Source organism: Chelonia mydas, chromosome 22 (assembly GCF_015237465.2).
Source record: "Chelonia mydas isolate rCheMyd1 chromosome 22, rCheMyd1.pri.v2, whole genome shotgun sequence".
Lineage (NCBI taxonomy): Eukaryota > Metazoa > Chordata > Testudines > Cheloniidae > Chelonia > Chelonia mydas.
In genome coordinates, this window is record NC_051262.2 from 18,247,227 (window position 1) to 18,272,663 (window position 25,437).

The window sequence follows — 25,437 nt, forward strand, 5'->3', positions numbered from 1 at the left end:
CAGACAAAGAACCCTGGACCAGCTGCTGCTGAAGAAAGGAAATTGAGTACAGAGGTGGGCAACTTGTGCTCACTGACCCACGAATGAAACCGGGTGACCCGCCTAGAAATATGACGAGCTGGTGACCTTAGAAGCAAGGGCATAACCATCTGGTAACCTTCCGTCTCACATTTTCTTCTTTCCCCCTCCACGCTATAACATTTCTGACTCAAAACCAACTTGGAGCAATGCGGAAGGACAGACAGACGGAGTGGGAAAAGCCTTGCTCCATCAATTCCCTCCTGATAGGCTAATCTTGGCAATAGCTCTGCCTGTGAGTCACTCTCCAGTGGTAGATGCAGAGAAGATTATGCAAGTGATGTTGATGCTGACAGATGGGTGTCAAATTACAATCCAAATCATAATTCCTGCTTGACGACTCCCGTGGTGGGTTTTAAATAGCACTCCCGCTGTCCAGCGGTCAGTGCGAAGGTAGAGCACCAAAGAGCAGGGGCTGCTCAGCTCAGGCAGCGTGGGGACAGCTGCAGAGCATCTGAGACTCTGGACAAACCGCATGGGTTCTGGCACCCTTCGGGCGCTCGGTGATTGAAGGGCACGTGCTGCGTTCCAGGCATCCCTTGGATCTGGGAAACTGACTCTTTCCACAGTCTGAAGGACACTCGCAGCTGGGCAGACATGGTGAGTCACCAGCATGGTAGAACAGCTTTCTTTCACTTCCCAGGGCCCCCTGGCAGATCCCACCATCCTTCCCACAGGGATGGGAGAAGCTCACCTCCCTATTCACTGCCATTTCACTGCTCTCCTGCCGGAATTTCAGACTCAGTCAGATAGAGAGCAGCTCTGTGTTTGAACGAGGTAGATTTATTATCCCTGGGTGTGAAAGAAAAAACCAGGGCACTCCCGTTCCCCCTTTCAAATAACCTGTTCTTCCGTGGCTCTGAATATCCAACAGCAGTTCTGAGCCCGGGAGTGTAACCCATCCTCTGCCCCCTTTCTTCTTCTGGGCTTTGCTTTATTGCTTGCTAAATATATCATGAGATGCTACTGCCCAGAGCCCGTAGCTCCCCAACTTCTGCATGGCTTCCCCTCCTGCCTCTCCGCCCTAGGAACTGCACAAATACATCGCTGGAATTAGCTTCCCCTCAAAAGTTTGCTTGCTGGGGTCCAGGGCTCTTCCTGAAGTCAAAATACATGTGTTCTTAGAAGGGTTATTCCCTAAGAGAGTCGCCAGCCTCCCCCAGGCTTCTCAGCCAATGCATCTGGAACTGGCCTGCCCCAAAGGGAAGGCGCTGTGGAACGTGGGTGCAATGTGCACTAACACTACGGCTGTGTGCACGAGGGTTTTCAGAAAGTCTGCCCCCGTGTCTCTCCCGCAACGGCAGCTGCAGTGCGAGCAGGGGCAGTGCACAGGGATGTTTTCATCACTGTGTCGCCCAAGGCAGGTGGAGAACACACTAGCACTGTGAGCAGCAGGATATTTCCCCAAAAGATCGTAGTGCAGACAAGGCTCAGGACAGGAGAATGACCACTGATTTCAATGGGAACAAAGCCCCCAGTCTGCACCCCTTACTCACCCTGAAGGGTTCACACGCCTGTTGAAGTTACTAGGATTGAAGGGGGCAGAATGTGACAATAACTCAGGCTTCTGCAAGGGACGTCCCATTTCCATGTCCCAGAGATCTGACAGCCATTTTTGGAAGGTTCTATCAACTTTCCTTTGCAAAGTCTACACAGAGCACAGCTCACACTAGCTAGCAGGCTTCTCTGACAGAAGGAGTGGGAAACATTTTCATGCAGATGATGTAGGCTTTGACGAAGTGCACCCTACTATAATTACCCATTTAATAGTGCCCCTCACAGAGAGAGCCCTCAGTAGACCCTGACGAACCACCTCACAGTGAGAGAGGGAGGTAAAGGAATACCATCCCCCATTTTATAGCTGGGAGAGCTAGACAAAAAGGGGCAGCGTGATTTGCCAAAGGTCAGTGACTTCGTACAACCCAGGAGTTCCTCACTCCCAGTCCAGAGTGCATACCATTTACCCACTAATTAATGAGTCCTTACAAGTCAAAGCAGCATGGGAAGATTTCCTTCCTCTCTTTCTTAAAAGTAAAAAACAATAAATGGTCACAGTTCAGCATGCAGCTCTGCACCATCACCCCCGTGTTGTCTGTGCCACACAGCCAGAGGAATCAGTAAAGTCAGAATGACCCCTGTAACTGATCCCTGACACAAGCAGGGTGCAGCAAACCTAGGGCTTGGATGAATCCACCCGAATGTCCTGGATTCAAATGCTTATCTCGGAGTCAAACACTTGTTGGTTTGCGTTCGTCAGGACACAGTTTGGGGCACCAGAGCATCAGAAGCTGCATTAATGTTCTGTCAGAGAAGACAGCAAGGTCATTTTAATTAGCCATAGCAGCTCCCAGGTTTCCAAGAAAACTGTGTTTGCTTTACATAAACAAGCTGGCACAGTTCCTGCCATGCTTTGAATTTAACCAATGCAGCTATAATTACAATGGGCTGTGTTTGATGTCAGTTAGAGGGCTACTGCACACACACTGACTGGCTGCCTCCAGAGACCAGACTGAAAGCAGAGACTTTCTTTTGATATGAGGAGATTGCATAGACCCAAGGAAAGGCTAAGACCAAGTATAGCTCAGACATTATCCACTCTGCTCAAGAAGGATTTGACATGCACAGGACGTCATTCAACTGGCCACTTGTGTCTCTAAACACTAGTCTAGTCTCTAGGCAAGTTTTCATTCCAGCATTATAGAATCCTAGAAGATTAGGGTTGGAAGATACATAAGGAGGTCATCTAGTCCAACCCCCTGCTCAAAGCAGGACCAACACCAACTAAATCATCCCAGCCAGGCCTTTGTCAAGCTGGGCCTTAAAAACCTCTAAGGATGGAGATTCCACCACCTCCCTAGGTAACCCATTCCGGTGCTTCACCACCCTCCTAGTGAAATAGTTTTTCCTAATATCCAACCTAAACCTCCCCCACTGCAACTTGAGACCATTACTCCTTGTCCTGTCCTCTTCTACCACTGAGAACAGCCGAACTCCATCCTCTTTGGAACCCTCCTTCAGGTAGTTGAAGGCTGCTATCAAATCCCCCCTCACTCTTCTCTTCTGCAGACTGAAAACCCCAGTTCCCTGAGCCTCTCCTTGTAAGTTGTGTGCCCCAGCCCCGTAATCATTTCCGTTGCCCGCTGCTGGACTCTCTCCAATTTTTCCACATCCCTTCTCTAGTGGGGGGGACCAAAACTGGACACAATACTCCAAGTGTGGCCTCACCAGTGCCCAATAGAGGGGAATAATCACTTCCCTCCATCTGCTGGCAATGCTCCTACTAATGCAGCCCAATATGCCGTTGGCCTTCTTGGCAACAAGGGCACACTGCTGACTCATATCCAGCTTCTCGTCCACAATAATCTCCAGGTTCTTTTCTGCAGAACTGCTGATTAGCCAGTCGGTCCCCAGCCTGTAAAGGTGCATGGAATTTTTCCTTCTTAAGTGCAGAATTCTGCACTTGTCCTTGTTGAACTTCATCAGATTTCTTTTGGCCCAATCCTCCAATTTGTCTAGGTCACTCTGGACCCTATCCCTACCCTCCAGCGTATCTACCTCTCCCCCCAGCTTAGTGTCATCTGTGAACTTGCTGAAGGTGCAATTCATCTCATCATCCAGATCATTAAATCTGGGCTGAATTGTCTGCAATGAAACACGTAACAAAGACCGACCTGAGGCAGCCACAGAGGGACAGAGAGTTCAGCTGGTACAAAAGGCCTTTGAAAGTCCAAACAGAGCCCTGAGCAGGGCTCCAACAAGCAGGAAGCTCTGTGGAAGAAGGAGAAGGACAGGAACTCAGCAGAGTCCCTGCCAGCACCCCGGGGCCAGTGTGGGAATTTGGCCCTAAGTATTTATGTAGAGTGGGCAGCTGCCAGTGATTATTGCAGAGGGGGAATCTCCTCAGTGACCTAGGCTGAGCCTAGCCTACCACTTCCCCACCCTTGGCATGGTGGCATGAGCCCTCTTGGTTATAAAAGAGGCTCGGTCTGTGAGGTGGGGCTGGAATTCAGAGGCCGCTGGAGGGGCGCTGACGCAAGAGGTCAGAGCCAGGGAGGACTGGTCATGTGTTTGTTCAAAGCCCTCATGATCACCGGAGGCTGCAGGTGGTATTTCATGGGTGAGCAGGCTGGGCTGTTGCAAGGCAATCTGGCATTTATACAGACACCACACACAGAAGATAGCAGCTTCCTGGAAGAAATCAAGTCAGGGATGGGCAGAGGAAAAGGCAGAAAGCTAAACTGGCCCCCTAGCCCCAAAGATACACCCCTCCTTCTCCCCCTTACACTCTCACTGCCCCACACACCCACTCCCCAGACAGATTTACTTTTTCACACCAGACTCCTGGATCTCCTTCCTGGCAAGCAGCTGGTATGTTGTACATTACCCAACCACCTGCTGCCCTGCCATGACTCACTGCTGAACATGGGCTTCAAGGACAAAGATCCTGACTAATCTGCCCCAGGGAGGAAAAACCCAGACCATGAACATCTCTCCCTGCCCCACTAAACTCCAGGGACAAGTTTGTTAGGATTTAACCCATTGCATGGGCTATGGTAGAGAAGTGGAAGAGACAGGGGGTATTACGAAGCACTGCCAGACAGCCCAGATAGCTCAGTAAATAGTGAGTTATGGACACTGTGCTCACGAATTTCCAAAGGGTTTCCAATAATAAGAAAAGCTTGCATTTCCACAGCAGCCTGGAGGGTTGAGCAGGGGGCAAGGGATCAGCAGATCCTGGATTCGAATCCTGACCCTGGCCCTGACTTCAGGTTGCAATGCAGGTGAGGGAAGGCCTGTCTCAGGTCTCACTCCCTACCCTGTACAGTGGCCCGCAAAACCAAGAGCCAGCCCTGAGCAGCTAGGACGGCAGCACTGAGTTCCAGGCAGACAGCACAGAGAAGGAGAAGGACAAGAGACCCCGATCCAAACGCCCTTGCCACAGAAGAGAATGGGGGCTTGTGCTGGGGAACCCAGGTACCGTGCACTGCAGGCCAGTGGGCATGTTTGGACCCTGCTGGAACACATGGAGCAGCACTCTGCCCCCATGGCACTGCTGAGCACCCGCTCTCTGCGCTGCCCCGTGTGGTTTTATCCCAGAGACCCACAGCATCTGCGGCTTTTCTTAGCGCCCCGCTCCTGGAGTCCGGTGACGACACGAGAATCGCAGCTTTCATTTAAAACAAAAAGTCAGCCTCTAGCCCTGGCGGCTGTGGAGAAAATGCTGACAAGGTGAATGCGTCCCAGCGGCTCAGCAAGCAGGAGGCAAAGAGACAATACCACCACCATTTACTGTGGGTTAGAGCCCATGATTCTGGGGGCCTGACTCGTGATTTTTAAATGCTCGGGGTGGGCAACCCTGCAAATGATTAATAACAGCGAACAGCTGAGAAGTCTGACATCACACAACCCCCTTCCCCCTCAACAAGCAGCTCCCATCCCTGCTCCCAGGCTCCGGAATCTCACTCCCTGTTGAATCTGTCTCCTTTGTGGGCCATTTTGTCTTAGCATTTGACCCCCGTTCCCTGCTCGTCCTGGCACAGCCCCTGCACAGAGCCCTGATGCTTACCTGCCATTGCAGCGTCCAGCAGTGACACTGGAGGGAATGGTCTCACGCAGGGCTGGAAGGGACATTAAAGTGACATGGAAATGGGCTGATTTCCATAGGCCAGGAGTTCACTGTGAAAGCAGCCAGGGTCAGAGGGCAGCTCTCGGCAGCGCAGTGAAGGCATCCATGCAAATATACAGCGGCCACATGAAAGTCCAGCCACGCTGGCCTGACGCTCTCTGTTTAGCATGAATACATCGACCAGAGAGAAGCTCGGCTGCTCCTAAGGCAAAGCCTGGGTGATGTGTTTATCAGGACTTCTCCTTCTGTAATCAGGTGTGGAGAGAAGGAGGGGGCTTAGTGTCTTATTTATCACTTTCTCCTGAGACTGGCTGCTGCAAAGGGGTTTTTTTACACGTCTCCTAGCAGCTGCAGTAGCTGTCCCTGCTCTTCTTTATACTGTTTGTCCCTGTAGGCTGGGGGTGGCTTCCCCGCCCCGCTCTGCAGGGACCACGCAGACATACACAGCACGATGGAGAAAGGCAAAAGACAGAGAACAGCCTCAGGGTATGGGGCAGCCCAAGCCATCAAATTGGACCTGGGCGGCAGTGCAAGACAGATACACTGGAAAAGCCACCTGCCCCTCGCTGCTGTGCAGCCTGCTTTATTCCTGAGCTGGGGGAATGGGGGATGTGCCTCTCCCCGGAGTTCATCCCCTGCCTAGATATTCGTTAGGCTATTCCCACAGTGCGCCAGCCTGCATAGAATGGCAGGGTCAGCAAAGTTCTTTCCAGGGGCAGAATCGCCCACACACCAATGCCCGAGTCTCCTGGAAAGGGCCTCCGTCTGCTACCAACCAGTGCTTCCTGCACGCCCGTGGACACTATCGAAAGATGCCCCCAGAAGTGCCAGTTAGGGGGTCTCAGGAAACTCTCAGGCAGGCAAGAGAGGCCACTTCTGGCCAACCGAGAGAGCCCCTGAACAAATCTTGACTTCAACACCCAGGCACTAGGAGTGCTTTCAAATCTGCAACTCAATCTAGTTCTCAATTTTTCGTCCCTATTTTTAACATGGATTGAATTCAAAACCCTGAGGTGTTTGAAATCTGGTTCTCAGTCAGCTGGCTGAGGCCCAGCTGTAGTTAATCCCTAGCCTAGAGCTTCACATCCCCTTGAATCAGACCCCGGGCAGCCCCTCTGCTCGGTCTGTGCCCAGACTTTCAGTTCTGCACAACTTCTCAATACAGTTCAGTGACGCTGAGGTGATGCAATCTGTTCCTTGGCACTGCCAACTCAGAGACTCTACCTGGATTTTAGTAACAAGTTCCCCAGACAATTGTAGCCTTTGTTCTTTTGGAAAATTACATGCGGAGTTTCAATGGGGTTATTTTTTTCTTTGTTGTTAGTTTTGTTTTCAATTAACTGTGGAAAACATTGCACAGGCGGAGAAGCATCCTCAGACATAGAGCCACAGAAACGTGGGGCTGGAAAGGGCCTCAACAGCTCGCCCAGTCCAGGCCTGCACTGAGACAGGACCAAATAAACCCAGACCCTCCCTGACAGGCGTTTGTCCGACCTGTTCTTAAAACCCTCCGGTGACAGGGATTGGACAACCTGCCTTGGAGCCTGTTCCAGAGCTTAGCTACCCTGAGAGTTAGAAAGGTTTTCCGAATATCTCACTGTACTGCAGATTAATCCCATTACTTCTTATCCTGCCTTCAGTGAACATGGAGAACAATTGATCACCATCCTCTTTATAACAGCCTTTAACATAGTTCAAGACTCTTCTCAGGTCCCCCCCTCAGTCTTCTTTTCGTATGACTAAACATCCAGTTTTTTCAACTTTTTCTCATATGTGAGATTTTCTAAACCCTTTACCATTTTTGTTGTTCTCCTCTGGACTCTCTCCCAGTTGTCGATATCTTTCCTAAAGTGTGGTGCCCAGCTGAGGCCTCATCAATGCCAAGTAGCGTGAGACAATTACTTCCCGTGTCTTACATACGACACTCCTGTTAATACACTCCAGAATGATATTAGCCTTTTTACAACTGCATCATATTGTTGACTTATTCAAATTTGTCAACAGCTAGAACCCCCAGTTCCTTTTCAGCAGTACGACCACCTAGCCAGTTTTTCCCCATTTTGTAGTTGTCTTCTGATTTTGCCTTTCCTTTTTCAAGTGAAGTGTTTTTCACTTGTCTTTATCAAATTTCAACTTGTTGATGTCACACAGATTCTCCCATTTGTCAAGGCCATTTTGGAATTCTAACCCTGTCCTCCAGTGTGCTTGCAACCCCTCCCAGCTGGTGCCATCCACAAATTTTATAAGCACAGTCTCCACTCCATTGTCCAAGTCACTAATGAAAATACTGAACAGTGCCAGCCGCAGGACTGATCCCTGTGGGACCCCACTACGTGCAGTCTCCCAGTTTGACAGCGAACCATTGAGAGCTACTCTTTGAATATGCTTCTTCAACCAGTTTTGCACCCACCTTATACTAATTGCATCTAGACCACATTTCCCTAGTTTGCTTGTGAGGCTGTCATATGGGACTGACTAAGCCACATTAAAGTCAAGGGGAAACGATCACATACTTCACTTTAAGCAGGTGAGTATCCTAATCAGCGGATCTATTCCCCTGCGTATGTCCTTAGTGACCTGGGAGGTCTTGTGTCCACGCGCCATGCTGGGACACACAGAACAATGCAACGCAGCCCATGTCATTGCAGCCAAAGGATTGCTGCTCTGTCACCTTAAAGATGAAATGGGAACATGCAGGCATTTCCCCCCATCTGGCATATCCTAGTTCATCTCATCTCCAGGGTATTTCTCAGGTGCCTGTCTCCTCAGTACCTAAGGCCTGAATATGGTGGAATAGTATCAAGGTCCAGAACAAAACGGTCAGGAATCTCTCCTTGCGATGCCTGGGAGCTGCAGGGGCACGGCACCTGGGACAGCCAAGCCGTATAGTCTTTGAGGAGACAAGCATGTGATGACAACACAGACTTCTCAGGGACATTTGGTTACATAAGCAAAAGCAGAATTGGGGCCTTAGCCTTTAACATAAAGCACCAGGGTCATTCCATGGGGAGACCATGGCCAGATCCTGTGGAAAGACTCCCCTGACTTCCGTGGGCTTTAGATCAGTTAGGATCAAGGTCTTTGGTATCCAAGCAAGCAGCCCTGCTCTATGCACACAGACTCCCGTCCCAGGAACCCTCCTTTCCCAGCACCCGCTGTACTTTTAATGCACGTATTCAGTTCACTGACTGCTGTTCCCTTCCATTCGCAGGACACAAATTCTGAGTGGCCCCTGAACAGGAGAGGTAATGGCCTTAGGATCTCAGGCGTGGTTGTAAGTGTTGCTAACTGTGCTGGGCTGTGCTTCAAAACCACGTGCCCATGAGCCGCTCTCTGTGTTGCAGGTCCTCCTCCGCCATGCAAACCCCTGACTGGGACACAAAATTTCAAGCGATTTGGCATCCCGCTCATTGCCACCATCCTGAGCATGGCCACCATCGTTGTAATTGCCTTCCTAAGTAAGGTCCCTTCTTTCCTGTCCCACTTGCATGCTGGGGGTTTGCACAGCAGCCACACTTCCCTCTTGCTCTACACTCCTCCAGGTGCCCTAGCAAGCTTGGCGAGAGCACGCCTGACAAGGCGCTGTAGTGATAGCTCCTGAGGCTACAGTCTTTCCCCTGCAGAAAGGGGACTTCACGCCTGCGGAGGCCAGTGTGATTTGGGGAGAAACAGGGTGAGATGCGGACTTCAGATCCAGATCCCAGCCCCATCCCAAAGCCTGGGGCTGTTGGGATCCAGGGTTTGGGGGCAGGGACGACTCTAGCTTCAAGGATCTCATCCTAATGCCGCCTTTAGGCCAGGTTGTGTCTGACTCCAGTGTTTATGCAGAAGTTGGGGGGCAAACAGCAAGCAGCCTTTGCCCTCCTGTGGGGGGTGTATTGAGGATTGTTGGAATTTTGCAAGCTATTGCTTTAAGAGTGGGAGGGTTCCCTGGTGCTGCTTGCGGGCTCTGGGGCTCTGTAGTGATGCCCGCAAGTGGAGTCAGTCTGCCAGGCTAGAAACAGACTGCTCAAACACAGTGGGGTGTCTCATCGCCCTAGAGAGGAGCCTGTTTTCTCCTTCTCTGTTTTCGAGCTCTTGTGTTTTTGTTCTCAGTGCTAAGAAATAAAATTGTGTTACGTTGAAAGCTCCCAGTGAGAGATTTCATCCCTGTGTGCGTATGCCATGAACTCAACTCTGTGCAGAAGGCAGGCGCAACTGGGCCCCAGGGCACAGTTCACTCCCTGCTACTGCCCCCAGGGCTGTGGGAATGCTACAGGGCTATACTTGCCCCCACTGCGCTGGCTAGGGGAGTCAGCTTGGATGGGTAGGGGCACCTCTATGGGCTGGTGCAGAGACATGCACTGTGCATCTAAAACACACACCCCCTCCTGGTATCCACCTGGCCCCTAGAGCTCTTGGGTGTGTGCCCAGCACCCCTACATAGCTTGAAATGGCTCGGCACATGGCTTAAGCTGGACCTGAGTCTGCACTGGGAGAGCATGCATGGAAAGCTTCCCCCACTCACAAGCCTGCAGAGTGGGTGCTGCCAAACCCCTTGATCTCAGGAGAAGCCATTTGCAACAAAGATTTAAACCCACCCCCCACAGTTCCCTGGCAGACATGAGCCAAACATCACAGACCCAGTTGGACTCTGTCCTTTCCCCCTCTAGTCAAGGCAGTCCTGGAACGCTACTACTTCCTCTGCAGTAAGACATTCAAGTTCATCCCCACGCAGCAGCAGTGTGACGGGCGGGAAGACTGCTCCTGGGGCGAGGACGAGGAGACCTGTGTGCAGCAGGTCCCAGAAGGCCCACCCATGGAAGGTGAGTTGTGGGTTTTATGCCAGCACTACCATGCTGTGCAGGGGGCATGAGCAGGTCTGGGGGCTGAAAGCAGCATTCAGAGCCTTTTGCTGCATGTAGAAATCACTGGAACCAGGGGCCAATGGCTGTAACGGGGATTAGCATGCACCAGATACTGCAAATATGCCAAACTGCAGCCACCTGGAGGGGAGCCTGCAATGCAGCTGACTCTGTGTGTTTCTCCCCAGTCCGCATTTCCAAAGACAGATCCACCTTGCAGGTGCTAAACAAAGAGACCGGAGCCTGGTTCTGGGCATGTCATGATAACTTTCATATGACCCTGGCAAAAGCAGCCTGCAAGCAAATGGGCTACAGCAGGTACCTGCCTTCCATCTCACTCCCCCTGCACTCTGGCTTTCTGGTCATCCCTTTTCCCCCTTCTCTCTCATTGGTATGGAGCTTGCTATCCCTTTAAAAAAAAAGGTTTCTTGGGGGGTGGGGGGGGGAGATACTTGAAATAACTATTAATGCTTATTAGCATGCAGAGCTCTGGACCAGTGTCCTCTCTCCACAGAGCAGGGACAGCCTAGGTGTCCCCTTCACTGCCCCTCTAGGCATGAGAGGGAGCCTAGTCTCTGTGGCCCATTCAGTCCTTCCTCTCTCCTGAGGCTGTACTTGGCTTTGGGGATGCAGGCACCTAGACAAACTCCAAGCAGCCCTGCCCTCCCTGTCTGGCTGTGGCACTAGGCCTCAGTTTTCCCTCTTCTCCAGGATCTGACTCTATAAAGTCTCACGCACCCAGAGCAATCACCCTCAGGTCTCTCCTGCTGGGCTTCCATTTATCATCTTAAACAGAACAGAAACACACCTAGCCTCATGCCCTTGTAGCTGGCTCTCCGAGGCCCTTCCAGGGGTTACACAGTTACCCTCAGATCAGGGCTTCTCTGCATCTCCCTAGCCAGGTTTGCCACTAGTCTTGCTCCTGAGGTCCTCCCCCTGCACAGGGAGGACCCCCCACCCCTCCTCTTAGCCATTGCCCTTCTACCCAGCTCTGCAGCCAGCCCAGCACCTTCCCACTTCCCCTTTCTCTGAGTGAGTACCAGGCTCTGCCTTTTATAGCCTGCCTTGCTCACATGATCAGTCACATGATCTCAGGGGGCTATTCCCTCCCCCAGTATTCCCAGCCTTAAAGGACTGAGGGCACAAAACAGCTGGGCTAGCCTGTGTTACAAGCGCTCTGCACAGTCATTTCACGCAGGGCCCCAAGTTGCCGTCCAGGGGTTCTGAATGTTGCTGACCACCAACCAGAGCCAGGTCTGAAAGAGCAAGCTGGCTGTGAAAGGTGCTGTCTCCCCTCTCTAGCCTGCACCAGCTCTTTTCAGCGAACGCAGCTGGGCCAGTACTGCATAACTAAGTAAGGCCGTGATTTTCTAAGGAGCCTGGCATCCAAAAATCATGAGATTGGCTAAAAAGCATGAGTTTTTTTTAAAAAAATAATACATTGGGGTGGGGTTTTGTTTTTTCCTCCTTCTGGTGTTGGAGCCTTTAAGGTTCAAGTTTTCAAATGTTTCTCCATGATCATGGCGGCTAGAAACTTCTTTAAAAAATAAAAATGAGGATTCTCACCTAATCCCTGACTCAGGGAGCTGGGGCTTAAGCAAAATACCAACTACGATGAGAGCTGGCATCAGATTATGGGCACCTAACTCCCTTAGGCTCCTTTGAAAATCCTAGCCTGATTGTTTTCACACTGCATCTTCCCCAGACACAGAGTCCTTTCCACTAAACCAGCCGCTGATGCATGTTACTAGCAGGTGAGCAAGTAAAGTGCCATCAATCACTACACCCTCCAGGAATCCCACTGGGCATGAAACATGAGAACACTCTCAATTCCTGACACAAATGGAAATGAAAGTAAAAGATAAAGCGCACACATGCACACACACACCCCAGACTCCCACGGGCTCCTTTCTGGGGTGCCTTTGCTGCAGGGACCAGCAAGAAGGGCATCTGCAATGCTTATTTTAACAAGAAAGGCTCCCCTTTGTTCCTCAGCCAAACTGGCTCCACCAGCTGGAACAGCCTCCGTCCTGCAGCGAGGGAGCTGGCTCTGGCAGTGTGACAGGTCACTGAGCTGCCGTGGGCCTGCTGAGCTTGCACTTTGCAAGTGACACTCCAGGATTCTGTGGTTTTTGGGGCGAGCAGCAGGAATGGGGTCTCCCTTCGCTGTGGCCATTCAGGTTGTTTTTCTCTTTCCATTCCTGTTTTTCTCTGCCTCATTCTTGTTTCTTTCTCTCCTTCACCCTCTGCTTTTCACTGGTCCTTTCTCCTGTGGTTGATGCTGTAAATCCAGAGCGAGTGCCCTGAAGCAAGGCCAGACGTGCTCTGGCACGATACAGAGATGGACCTGCCCTTCCCCGACCCCAAGATGATCCGAGCTGAGAGGGGTCCATTGTACGGTGCACGCTGCGTGGCCGCAGCTTTCTCCCCGGGTGTTGTCCTTCCTGGGCAGCTGGCCCAGACTCAGTCCCACTGCCCGCAAGGGACCACATTCTCCTTGCAGAGACCCCTCGTGGGCTCAGTCTGTGAGCTCCTGTCTTCTCACAGACCCACTGGGCCAGGATCCCCACCTTTGCCCAACTGAGGGCAACGCTGGCACTTTGCCAGGAGCCACAATGCCGTATGAAATGAGGCAGATTGCCGTGGCCACCCCAAACTTTAACAGGGAAATGTCATGTCCCACTATGCAATGCTCCATCACCGGCCCGGCAGCAGGGAGGTCCCAGCGTCTCGGCCACTCACAGCTTGGACAGGGGCAGGCACAGGCCGGCTGCCACTGGCTGTGCTCCTGGGATGGGCCCACTCTGATAAAACACTGTCTGTATTTTCCAGCGTCCCCGCCTTCAGAGCTGTGGACATTGCAGACACGCAGGGCCTGCCCCTCAGGGAGGTCACATTGAACAATGGGGTCCTCCAAGGGCAAGACTCCGGCAGGTGAGTGGAAAAGCAACCGGTAGATGAGCTGTGGAATGGATTAACTTGGCCGCTTCAGTGCATCTCGTGGAGAAGGGCTGCTGAGATCAGCAGGGGTCGCTCCTGGGCTGATTCTCCTGTGGCTGAGAGCAGAGCAGCAATGGTTCTTAGCCTTAGCGCTTACATAGCATTTCCTTGCTCATCGCACGTTATCGGCAGTATTACTGATCGGCTCCTCAGCTTGGGCGGCAGCTCTGTGTCACTCTGCCCATGTTACAGTTGAGAAACTGAGGCACATGATTTGTCTAAGGCCACAGAGGGTATCAGCGTCAGAAATGAAGCCCAGGATGCATTCCTGGCACCCAGCCCTGTGCTCAGACCACCCTTTCTCCATGAGGTTTATAGGGGTTTGTCAGCCAGTGCCCCTGTGATTCAACACAACTGGCTGGCACACACACTGCTGACGGTTCCCATGACAGCCCCCAAATGTCCTGACTCACCAGCTTCCCACCAGCCACAATCCTGTGCTCTGTTAGTGATGCTGCCCTATAAGCAGGCCCCAGCGTGCTAGTGAAATCCCTTGGGGCCAGGGACAGAGATGTTCCTTTGCTGGGAACAAGGTTTAATCGTGACCAGCTCCCACAATCTGCCCTGGTTCACGCTGACCCATCAGCGATGGGTCAGTAACTCAGGGCCTCACAGCTGTGTGTGGACACCACTCTGCTGGGGAGTCGCTGAACCTGGGTGGGCTCAGAACCACACAGCCCCACACACCGTTCCAATGGGACAGGATTTCTGTGCCCTGAGCAGGACCTTTCTGCCAGCCAATGCCCTATGAGGTGCTTCTGGCAGCTGGCGCTGGGTGCCATTGACACACCCTGGTCGGGGCATCGCTAGGAACACAGCTACACCTTGCCAAACCAGGGAACATACAAGCCGCTTGCTTGGGACGGCCTGGTGGGGAAGCCTCTGACCCCCAGCCTCTCCTCCCTTCCCCAGGGCAGGGCCACAGCCAGGCAGGGATTAGTGCACAGGAGGACACTGCTCAGCTCTGCAGCAGCCTCACTCTGTGCAGTGAATGCCCCAGGGCCTGGGCCTGAGCCAGCTGCTGACCCGCAAGCTGTCAGCCCAGCCGCTGCAGAGCGTATCGTCTCTGTGGTGGTCACGGCGGAGTTTGTAGCAAGGTGCAAAGGCTGCTGCTGCTTCGGTCCACAGGGACTTTATGAACATGGCTCGGCTCAGGGACTCGGCCCGTCAGGAGCCTAGAACAGTCAGCGGTGCCACGCCAAGCCTCTGAGCAAGCCCCCAGGCTTGAGGAGGCTCCTCACATGCGCAAGTGGGCAGGATTCACCCATTTGGCGGGGGGTTCAGTCCACAGGCCGAAGAGCTGATTTTAAGGCGACGGTCTACGAACCAATGCAATGTGCGACCCCTATGGCCCACGGGCAGAGACGGGCTGTGAAAGACACAGCAGGTAACGCGCCATTTTCCTCTTCCAGGCACTGCCTCTCTGGGACCGTCGTTTCACTCGCATGTGCCAGTAAGTGTGATTCTGTTATCAATGTAGACACACTTATGGCTTAACCCCTGCTTACACTGGGTTAGGTGAATTATCTGATTAATTATGCTAAGCCAATTAAGGTTTACAGTTTGAAAGGGAAGGGGATAAATAAACTGATTTAAGCAAGTGTGGCAAAATTCTAAAGAAAGTTACAAAGTCTGTGATATATGTGCAAGCCCTGCAGTGTCAATGGAAGGCAATACACACACAAACACACATATACATATATGTTCTTTACCAGCTCTTTGGCTCATAGACATACAATCTGCACAGACATTCTGGAACATGTATTTTCCCTCCAAAAGGCATGTTCTCGGGTGGTGCGGGGGAGTCACTCTCCCGTGTGCTGAGCTAAGATGTTGATTTGTTATTTCTTATCCTTGGATGCAGCCTGTGGAGAAAGTGTGAGGTCTCCACGTGTGGTTGGTGGGGGCCAGGCCAGGATCGACGCCTGGCCATGGCAGGTCAGCTTACAGCACAAAACCCAGCACCTCTGTGGGGGCAGCATCATTGACCCGAGGTGGATTCTCACAGCAGCACATTGCTTCAAGTGAGTCCCCAAGTGCAATCCACTGGGAATTGTGGGTGGGGGACTCACATTAACCATGGACACAAGACGAGATGACAAACTATAGATTAAGTGTATAAATACTGGAGGAGTCAGGGCTGCTTTCAGGAGCTGAGGGCTAGAGCTGCTTGGAAATGGCATTTTACGTTCCGTGAAATGTTTTAATGAAAATGAAAAAAAAAATCATATTCATTTTTAAAAAGTGTGAATTTGGGAGGGGCAGTTATTGAAAAATTGAATAAACCAAATGTTTTTTGGTTTTCGGTTGTCAAAAAAATGGGGGAAAAATCAGTTTGGGATTTGTTTGTGAAAGCCCCAAAATGTCCACAAAACGAGAAATGGTGAGAGACAAGTTTTGAGCTACACGGAACAATTCTGCATGTTGTGAAGGGTGATTCATTGCATCCTGACTAAGGGGCAGAGAGGGAGCTATAGTTCTTATTACCAATATATATTCAAGGCATATTTGACATCTATACATCTCACATGAGCGCCTATCATTATGGAGAAGTCACGGAAGGAAAAAAGCCAATAACCATTGGCTGTATTTGTGCATAGGAACAACCTGGCCCTTCAGAACTGGCGAGTGAAAGCAGGATCCGAAATCCTCTCCAACTTCAACACTATCCCTGTGGAAAAGATCTTCATCATTGACAGTAATCATATGTTTCCCAAAGATAATGACATTGCCCTGGTAAAACTAACGTCTCCATTAAGTATTTCAGGTGAGCGAGAGCCTACTCTCTAAAATCACTTTCAGAAACTTCTTTGAAAAAAGCCCCCCGCATAAATGCCTTGGCATCCATTGCCTATGGATTTGTCTAAATGTGCTATAGGGCCGGATCCTCAGCTTTGGCAAAGTGGGGAGTGCATGATATGGGTCAGGCGCAAGTCAAAGGCTGTGAGGACACGTAAAGGAGATTGATAGGTCCACCTGGGACTGCATGAAACACCAGTGTGCGAATGGTGCCGTTCATAAATCAACGTGTGTGACGTAGAGGCCTGCAATGGCTGTGCCTGGCTCAGTCCATGAGTGCGCCTGACTGGACAGACAAATGTGTGAGTGTGAATGTGCCTGACTGGCCAGAACTCGACAGAACACGCTCACTTCTGCCTTGGTGCACACTGCTTTGGGCCTGTCAAGCAGCTGTGTAAAACCCACTGTGATAATTCCGGCACGAGTTTAAGATGATCCATCTCTAGTGCCTGGGCAGTCAGGCGAATTTCTCCACAAGCCTAGAATTGAGACCCTCTCTCCTGATTCTATCTGTTCATATTCTCTCCCTTCCAGACACAGTTAAGCCAATCTGTCTGCCTTTTTTTGATGAGGAACTGCCCTCACATGCCCCACTGTGGGTGACAGGCTGGGGCTACACAGAGCAGGATGGTGAGTTCAGTACGTTAGCTCTCTACCACACAGGACTGAAAACTGCTCTCTGTAACCCTGGCTCTCAGAGAGGCAGGGTGGAAGGGAGAAAGCTCTCATTTGTGTATCATTTATCAAGGTACATTGTCCAAGTCTCTGCAGCAGGCCCAGATCAAACTGATTGACAGCAACACCTGCAATGCTCTCGATGCCTACCAGGGGGACATCTCAGATACGATGATATGTGCAGGCCTCATGGAAGGTGGTGTCGATACCTGCCAGGTGAGGACCTTTCTCACCTTCGAAAATGTGTTCTTCTCGCCGCACAGGTGGAAGTTCAGGGGTAAATCCTGCATGCTCGTTCCTCCAGCCCCTCTGAAGAGGGGCAGCATGGAGCCCTGAATAACATTCCTCTAATTCCAGGAGCGTTCGGGGCCCTTGCTAGCCTCGGGGACTGGACCACAGGCGCTGGGTGTTGTGGGGGCAGAAGGGAGTCTGGGCCAAGACTTTGAATGAGTCTGATTTTCAGAAAGCACTGAGCACCTGCCCCCTGAAAATCAGGCCCCTCTCAGGTGTTTCAAGTTTGCCCCGCAGCTCACTGGTCACTTCTGACGCTCTGGGTCCAGGGCCCTTGGCCATTATGGTAAAGTCACACTGCACTACATATGGGCTTGAGCCAGTTATGAACTTTATATCTCGGGCCGAGCTCTGCTTCCTCCATAGCCACTGATATCAGGAGAGGAGCAGGGGATAGGGAACAGCAGGGTTCCCCGTAACACCTGCTTGTGTGTGTCCCTCCCAGGGAGACAGCGGCGGCCCCTTGATGTACAATCCAGGGCACTGGCAGGTGGTGGGGATCGTCAGCTGGGGACATGGCTGTGGCGGACCAAGCACTCCCGGCGTCTACACCAAGGTGCAGGCCTATCTCAATTGGATCTACACCGTCCAGAGGGTCAGCGTCCTTGTCTCTGAAACCAGACACTGATCATGAATGGATTCCTCCCTGCTGGGCTGGCAAGGGGCAGCTTGTGCCACCCCTATGCTGTGAGTGCCAGAGGCCAGTTCAGCTCCTGTGACTTGCCCTACACTGTTATTGCAACAGCACAGAATGGCCAGGCCACAAACATTCGCCAGCCATGCCCGCCAGAATGCTCCCTGCCTCAGGGCCTGGTGGGGTTCACATACCGCACCATGGCTGGGACAGAGGTAGCAATGGTCCATGAAGAATCTGGCTTACACAGCTACAGAACTACATTGATGGGAAGTGGCTAGGGCTTCTTGGTGTTTAGTTCCCCAGAAAAAAAATATACATTGCTCCTGGGTGCTGAGCTAATCAAAAATCCAAAGCGTTTGCTGCTCCTAGGCTTCCTCAATACGACGAGTGCCCCTAAGCAGGAGATCTGGCTTCAAGCTCTGACCCCTCAGCAGTAGTCTCTGAGACAGGGGTGGGAAAACTATGGCCCATGGGCCGCTTCCGGCCCATCAGACGTTTTTATCCAGTCCTCGAGCTCCCGCCGGGGAGCAGGGTCGGGGGCTACCCTGCTCCGCCTGCCCGGGACTCCCCAGCCCCCGACTCACACTTCCCTTCATGAGCACCATCTTCCGGCACATGGAGCGCCACACTGCGCAGACACGACTTCACTGCGCTGTTTCTGGGATCAGAAACCCCCCCCCCCCACTACGCAGCAGCCCCCCCACACACACACACGCACAGCAGCACACCCAGTCCCCTCCTGGTCTCCTACGGCCCCACCCTCGAGAGCCTCGAAACTGCCCAGGGGCTGCACCTGTCCCAGCTAGGGTCCCTCCGCCCCTGTGGTGCCTGGTACGGCCACCGTGGAGTCATTGCCAGCATGACCCCTAGGAGTCCCCTGTAGAGCCCCCTCCTCAGTAACACTCCTTATAGAGCCCCCCCATGCTACACCCCACAGAGTCCCTCTCCCCCACTGGGCATTCATGGCCCCCCATACAATTTCCATACCCAGATGCGGCTCTCAGGCCAGAAAGTTTGGACCCGCCCTCCCCACACACACTCTGGGGGGGGCACGTCGTGCTGGTGCCACAATGTCTGCTAGCTAATCAAGAGGGCCAAGACATTGCTAGTTGAACACGTGACAGCAGCTGAATGGAGCTGAGGTGCATTTCTGCTCTTCCCGGCAGAGGAGACTTTAGCTAGCCAGGGCAGGTGATGCAGGGGGTAGACAGGGCCTTCGGGAAGGCTCAATTCTAGAGGAGCTTTGTTGCCCGGGCCCTGGAGGCACCTGCCCAGCCTGTGGGGAATTGCCCCTACAGCAGCTAGAGGGGCCTGGAAGGAACTGGGGACTGAAGGGGTGAAGGGAAGCAGTGGGCCAGGGGTATTATGGAGCATGTTCCACCCTCACGCCTGGCTGTGCTTTGGTTTCCTTAGGAACTGAATTGACATCTGAAGCTAGAATTTGGTTCAATGTTTATTCCGGCATTTTTGTGGTGCCAGTTTTAATTTCTTGCGTGTCTCACCTTCCAGTCAGAGCTCTGAGGCTCCCGCAGCGGCAGCTTCCCATCACGGCCCCTGTGTTAAACACCTGGCTGCCCTGGTTCTAAGACCTGCTGGGAAACTCACTTCCAGCCATTGCACCTGGGACCTGCACATCCCTGGGTTCACTTTCTGAAGGCCCAGCACCATGCCATGATTTAGCAGTGGCTCGGGACTCTGGGGGTGGTTAAAGTGGCAGAGGCCCCCATCACATCCAAGGAATTTGCCTGGCTCAGAGCACCTCCCCGGAGATGATGAGGTATTGCTCTCCATAGCCTCCCCAGGCCAGGAAGGTTTGCTTGGATCCAAGCTGCTGTTTGCTCAGCCCAGTTCTACCCCGTCACAAAGTTAGTGAAACAAGCAATGCCTTTCCCCAGTCGACTATTCTCGCTCAGGAAAAGTTTATCCCTTTGCAAAAGGATTTAATCCCTATTCTTTTCAGAGATGGGCTAGATCCAAACCTCTGATCCCAACAGAACCAGACTTTGGGGCCCATCCAGCACCACCAGTGGCCCAGGCCCATCTCTAACCTCTTGGGCACAAACCATTCTTTGTGGCCAACAGAATATGGAGTTTCTCTGACTCCTCTTTAAATTTTCACATTCTTAAACTAAGCCCCAGTGCTCAGCTGGGGAGAACAGGCAGCACTGCCTCCTGTCAAACTTCTTTATTTATCTGAAATAAGAGCACACAATTTTGTACCCCACAGTGGATGATTTTCTGTTGGCAGAACAAGTCCTGTTCTGGGCTGTGGATGCAGATGGCTGTTTGCTGTGATGGGATTGTTACTGGAATGAGCAATTATATTTAGTTCAATATCAGCCTTAGGAGACATCAGGGCTTATGGTGAACCCTGTGTTAACTATAGGTCCACAAACAATCTCATGCCTTGAACATGAGACCAGCATGCGCCAATGAACTGACCACAGACCTGGAAGCCAGGAACTCCTGCCTTCAAAGCTGAGTCTGCCACTTACCTCGTCAGGACAACGGAAATAACCAGAGTGCCTCCGGTGCAACTCCAGGGGGGCCAGCGTAGCGTAAAAGTGGTTGGAGCGAGAGGGAATCGGTCGCGTGAGCCTGAAATCTGACACAAACCGTTCGGTGACAATGATCCACTGGGCTCTCGGGCCAAGGCTCGGCACTTCTTCCGTCCTATGGCTGCTGCAATGGGCCTGTGACGCAGAAACAAAGAGCAAGTCCCTCTCTTTATGTGCATGAGACATAAATCAACAAGCTGAAGGTGACGCTTCTGAGCAAGGCTGCAAACGGGTGCCAGGGGCTTGGAGACTGAACCCGTGGGAAAGGAGGGAGAGAGGAAAGACACAGGGCAAATTGTATTTCAGGAAAGAATTCTAAGCAAGTGGGCTGGGAAGCAAGAGTGCAATGCCAGAGGCAGCATATAGCTGGACCCGCAGTGCTCTCTGCTGTTTCTGCAGCACTGGGTCCTGCTGGAGCGTGACAGATGCTACAGCAGTTTGAAAGCAAAACCAGCAATCACGCAGTGTCTCATTAATTAACGATTGTGCCCCAGTGAGTTTCTCCAGAGCACCCTGCAGTGGGAGCCACATATGTCCTACTCCCAGTTCTGGCACAGGCTCCCTCATTGGCCTTGGACAAGTCATGTCGCTGCTCTGTGCCTCAGTTTCCCATCTGTGAAATGGGGACAATACCTGCCTCTCTGGGGTGCCAGGAGGGAGAATCAGCTAATGCCTGTGAAGTGCCTGCAGCCCTCGGGGCAGGAGGTGTCATGGAAGTGCTACATTTTCTCATCATTGCCTGCAACTCACACACCTGAGTCCATTTCAGGAGCCCAAGTTCCTGCAGGTGCTAGGTGAAGCGACTCATTGGCTTTAGCAGCTAGGAGCTGGGGCCGGCCACCCTTCCCCTCTGTAAAGCTTGGCACAGATACAGCCCCAGGGATGGGGTCGCAGTGTCTGTCAAGCACTACAGAAGAAAGGACAGCAGCATGGTCCCCACCAGAGTCATAGAATCATAGAATATCAGGGTTGGAAGGGACCTCAGGAGGTCATCTAGTCCAACCCCCTGCTCAAAGCAGGACCAATCCCCAATCAAATCATCCCAGCCAAGGCTTTGTCAAGCCTGACCTTAAAAACTTCTAAGGAAGCAGATTCTACCACCTCCCTAGGTAACGCATTCCAGTGTTTCACCACCCTCTTAGTGAAAAAGTTTTTCCTAATATCCAACCTAAACCTCCCCCACTGCAACTTGAGACCATTACTCCTTATCCTGTCCTCTTCTACCACTGAGAATAGTCTAGAACCATCCTCTCTGGAACCCCCTTTCAGGTAGTTGAAAGCAGCTATCAAATCCCCCCTCATTCTTCTCTTCCGCAGACTAAACAATCCCAGTTCCCTCAGCCTCTCCTCATAAGTCATGTGTTCCAGACCCCTAATCACTTTTGTTGCCCTTCGCTGGACTCTCTCCAATTTATCCACGTCCTTCTTGTAGTGTGGGGCCCAAAACTGGACACAGTACTCCAGATGAGGCCTCACCAATGTCGAATAGAGGGGAACGATCACGTCCCTCGATCTGCTCGCTATGCCCCTACTTATACATCCCAAAATGCCATTGGCCTTCTTGGCAACAAGGGCACACTGCTGACTCATATCCAGCTTCTCGTCCACTGTAACCCCTAGGTCCTTTTCCGCAGAACTGCTGCCTAGCCATTCGGTCCCTAGTCTATAGCTGTGCATTGGGTTCTTCCGTCCTAAGTGCAGGACCCTGCACTTATCCTTATTGAACCGCATCAGGTTTCTTTTGGCCCAATCCTCCAATTTGTCTAGGTCCCTCTGTATCCTATCCCTGCCCTCCAGCGTATCTACCACTCCTCCCAGTTTAGTATCATCCGCAAATTTGCTGAGAGTGCAATCCACACCATCCTCCAGATCATTTATGAAGATATTGAACAAAACCGGCCCCAGGACCGACCCCTGGGGCACTCCACTTGACACCGGCTGCCAACTAGACATGGAGCCATTGATCACTACCCGTTGAGCCCAACAATCTAGCCAATCTAGACAATCTAGACTTGTCACAGTTGGGACAAGTCCTCTCTCAAAAGGAATCATTCGTGTTCATTCCCTGCCCTTCCAGGCTCAAGCACTTCACACAGCCCGTGCCCCCCGTGGCAGCACAGGGCCTAGTACCATGGGGCACGCCTAGGCACTACCACAGGTCCCCGGAGCACTGTGGGCCCAGTTCAGTCCTGGCATCATGCTCCAGTGAAGTCAGAGGGGTTGCCCCAGGCAGGGATCTGGCCTCTTGTACCTGTCTCAGCCTGTACTAGCCATCTGAGCTCTTTTAAGTGCCGCATTTTCCCCAACCTCTAAAAACCACAGGCTTCCAAACCCTAGTAGCCTCAGCCCCCTCTCTGTGCCTTCTGCAGGCCTCCAGCCCGCCCGTCAGCTCCTCTAGGCTCAGCACAAGATTTTCAACAGCGAAAGCTTTCAGACAGGCTCCTGAGTCCACAGCCAGGCACCTAAACAGAGAGGGTCCAAATTTCAGAGGGGCTGAGCCCCCAGCAGCTCCCCAAATGAAGCCACTAATTTAGGTGTCTACAAAACGATTTAGGAGCCTACTTTAAATCTCCCATTTCTGAAAATCTGAGGCAGAGTCTCTGTTCCAGGCCCCATTGCAGCTGCTGCCCCTTCTCCACACTCCTACTCAGCCTGCTGCTGGTAGCTGGTGGGACTGGCTGCCCAAGCAGAGACACATTGCGCGATGAGAACCACAGGAGAAGGTTTTCACTGAGCAGCAGAGAGAGGGTAAAGGACTAGCTCTTCAGAAGAAGAGAGATTTGGTGAACAGAGAGACCCAGTTATGAATGTGGCCAGGAAAGGAAAAACAAAAATACCCTTTAAAAGTTCATTTGTTTTTAGGCAAATCCTAGTGGGTTACAGCGCTCTCATTAACCCTCCGCTAATAACGATGATTCCTCTGAGATGCCAAGATTACTCCCACCTTGCCATTATTCCTGATTCCCAGGGGAAAAGGGATGGGGTGGAGAACAATCATAGAGCTGATTCCCTTCCTCTCATGAAGAAAGCTTTATTGTGCAGAAGTAATGAAGAAAATGCCTTGTGATATTCACTAGCAAACTGCATTATTCTAGAGGGACACTGTCATCTTGAATTATCTTAAATGACTAATTTGTTTGGGCTTTTTAAAACAACTTTCTGATATATCCTTATTCTAACAAGGATCAGTCCCATTCACCTTTAACTTGATCATGAGGGTGTCCAGCATTCTAATTAACCTTCTGTTAGAAACACTTTGCCCTTCTACACACTTTTCATCTCAGGATCTCAACACACCTTACAACATTAATTCTTACAACACACCTTTAAAAGATGGCAGCAGCCGATTCCCCGGTTTACAGAGAGGTGAAGAGACTTACCTACGGTTACACCCTGAGGAAGTAAGAGCCAGGAACAGAACCCAGGAGTCCTGAGTCCAACTCCCCTGCTATGATCACCATTCGGTACCCTGGATGGAATCCATGTTCTTTTGTGAATGAAAGAGCAAAGCAGCAGTTTTCCATTTATATCAGTCTTGTAAAATCCAAAGTGCCTTTAACCTGCTCTGAATATGCTGTCACACTGCTTCTGGCATGGTTCTGGGCCTATGCTCTGGGCCACAGCCAGGATCATCCTGCGACCTACGGCACTGAGCCACTCCACAGAGAACATTGCCACTCTAGGCTGCTAGCACGAGCCAGTGGCAGTGGCAGGAACAGAACCCAGGAGCCTGAATGTGCAAGGCGCTGGATAATCCCTTGCCACACTTGCCCCGCCCGGCTATTGGGCACATAGTGACTGAGTGGCACATGCTCAGCACCTTGTCTCCATGTCCTGTCCTCACTCAAGCACCTAGAGCCAGAGGCTTAGCTTGCACCAACTTTAACGGCCAGCGTTGCCTTCCAGTGAACTAGTCCTCCCGCGGCTGCATGTGACCCAGCAGAGCCGGGGACAGCAGGCCCGGGGTGTCGCATGGCATTGCCACTGCGAGGGCAGCTTGTGGCACCAGTGGTTTCTTGGGGCACCCAGGAGAGGCGACCACTCCACCCCTCCCCATTCCCTCGCGTATCATATTGTTCCAAAGTGGCTGCAGTTTTATTCCAGGGCTAACCCTGACCTGGAGGGCGGAAGGGGAGAGAGAGAGAGAGAGAGAGAAGTGTTTCTAAAGGCAGGATCCCCTCTCAGAGCCTGACGTAAAGCACTTCAAAATCAACAGCGTCTCCCAGTCTTCAGTGGGCTTTGGGTCAGGCCCTTAGATCTTCCTGCCACACCTTGACGGCAGGCCCTCAGCTCTGGAACCATTGCCCCTTGATGCATCAGTCAGAGCGTTCACCCAGGCAGCTGACAGGGGGTTTCTCACTTTCACACGGGTGTTTTAAAAGTCGGATGATTCTCAGCTTTCCTATGCAGCGCACATGCCCAAAGAGTGTCCCATGGGTTCAGCCGAGGAAGGCAGACAGAGCACAGGGTTATCTCTGCTGTTCAGCTCTCCTTACACCCCGCTCTCACTGATGCCAGGGGTATGGCTGAGCACAGAGGGAGAGCCGAGCATGGGGGGTAACACACTGCTGAGCTGAGAACAGGATTTGCCCAACGGACGTACCTGATGAAGATTAACATGGTACTCGGCTCATCCAGCTGAATCATTTGGAACAAAAAATCCACCACACACACACACACACACACACACACACACACACACACACACGGTGTTTAGCACTGCATGGGTAATTGGGAGATGCTGTCTCGGGTTTTGGCCACTCAGGGCAGGAAGCTATCAATCCTGACAGATCAACAGTGCAATAAATCCTGTGCTTGCTACTTCTGCTGCACTCTGCACACCCACACGTGCATCCACACGTGCATCCACACCGAGCTTTGCAAAGGTCCCAGATCAACATCAGAAAGAACCCAGACGACGGAGAGTTT

General features: G+C 52.0%; 1 protein-coding gene and 1 long non-coding RNA gene across 5 annotated transcripts in view; one reads left to right on the top strand and one right to left on the bottom strand.

Annotated features, from left to right (window-relative positions):
• The window catches only part of LOC122463550, a 35,304-nt gene extending 29,280 nt beyond the window's left edge, over positions 1-6,024 (bottom strand). Inside the window, exon 1 of the long non-coding RNA XR_006287018.1 lies at positions 5,645-6,024. This is a non-coding gene — a long non-coding RNA (uncharacterized LOC122463550). The remainder of the gene's footprint in view (positions 1-5,644) is intronic.
• On the top strand, positions 369-20,593 carry TMPRSS4 (transmembrane serine protease 4). Of its 4 annotated transcripts, XM_043534048.1 has the most exons (12): positions 397-678; positions 8,916-8,949; positions 9,049-9,162; positions 10,357-10,509; positions 10,737-10,866; positions 13,381-13,482; positions 14,961-15,001; positions 15,413-15,572; positions 16,149-16,315; positions 16,882-16,977; positions 17,096-17,238; positions 17,759-20,591. In XM_043534048.1, the coding sequence occupies exons 1-12, from the start codon at positions 676-678 to the stop codon at positions 17,939-17,941; spliced, it is 1,326 nt and encodes a 441-aa protein (XP_043389983.1). In that variant the 5' UTR covers positions 397-675; the 3' UTR covers positions 17,942-20,591. The 4 variants fall into 4 exon arrangements, with proteins under 4 accessions (XP_043389984.1, XP_043389983.1, XP_037738321.1 ...); XM_043534049.1 differs by lacking the exon at positions 9,049-9,162 and having other exon boundaries at positions 369-678; positions 17,759-20,593; XM_037882393.2 differs by lacking the exon at positions 8,916-8,949 and having other exon boundaries at positions 17,759-20,592.
• The last annotated feature ends 4,844 nt before the right edge of the window (positions 20,594-25,437 follow it).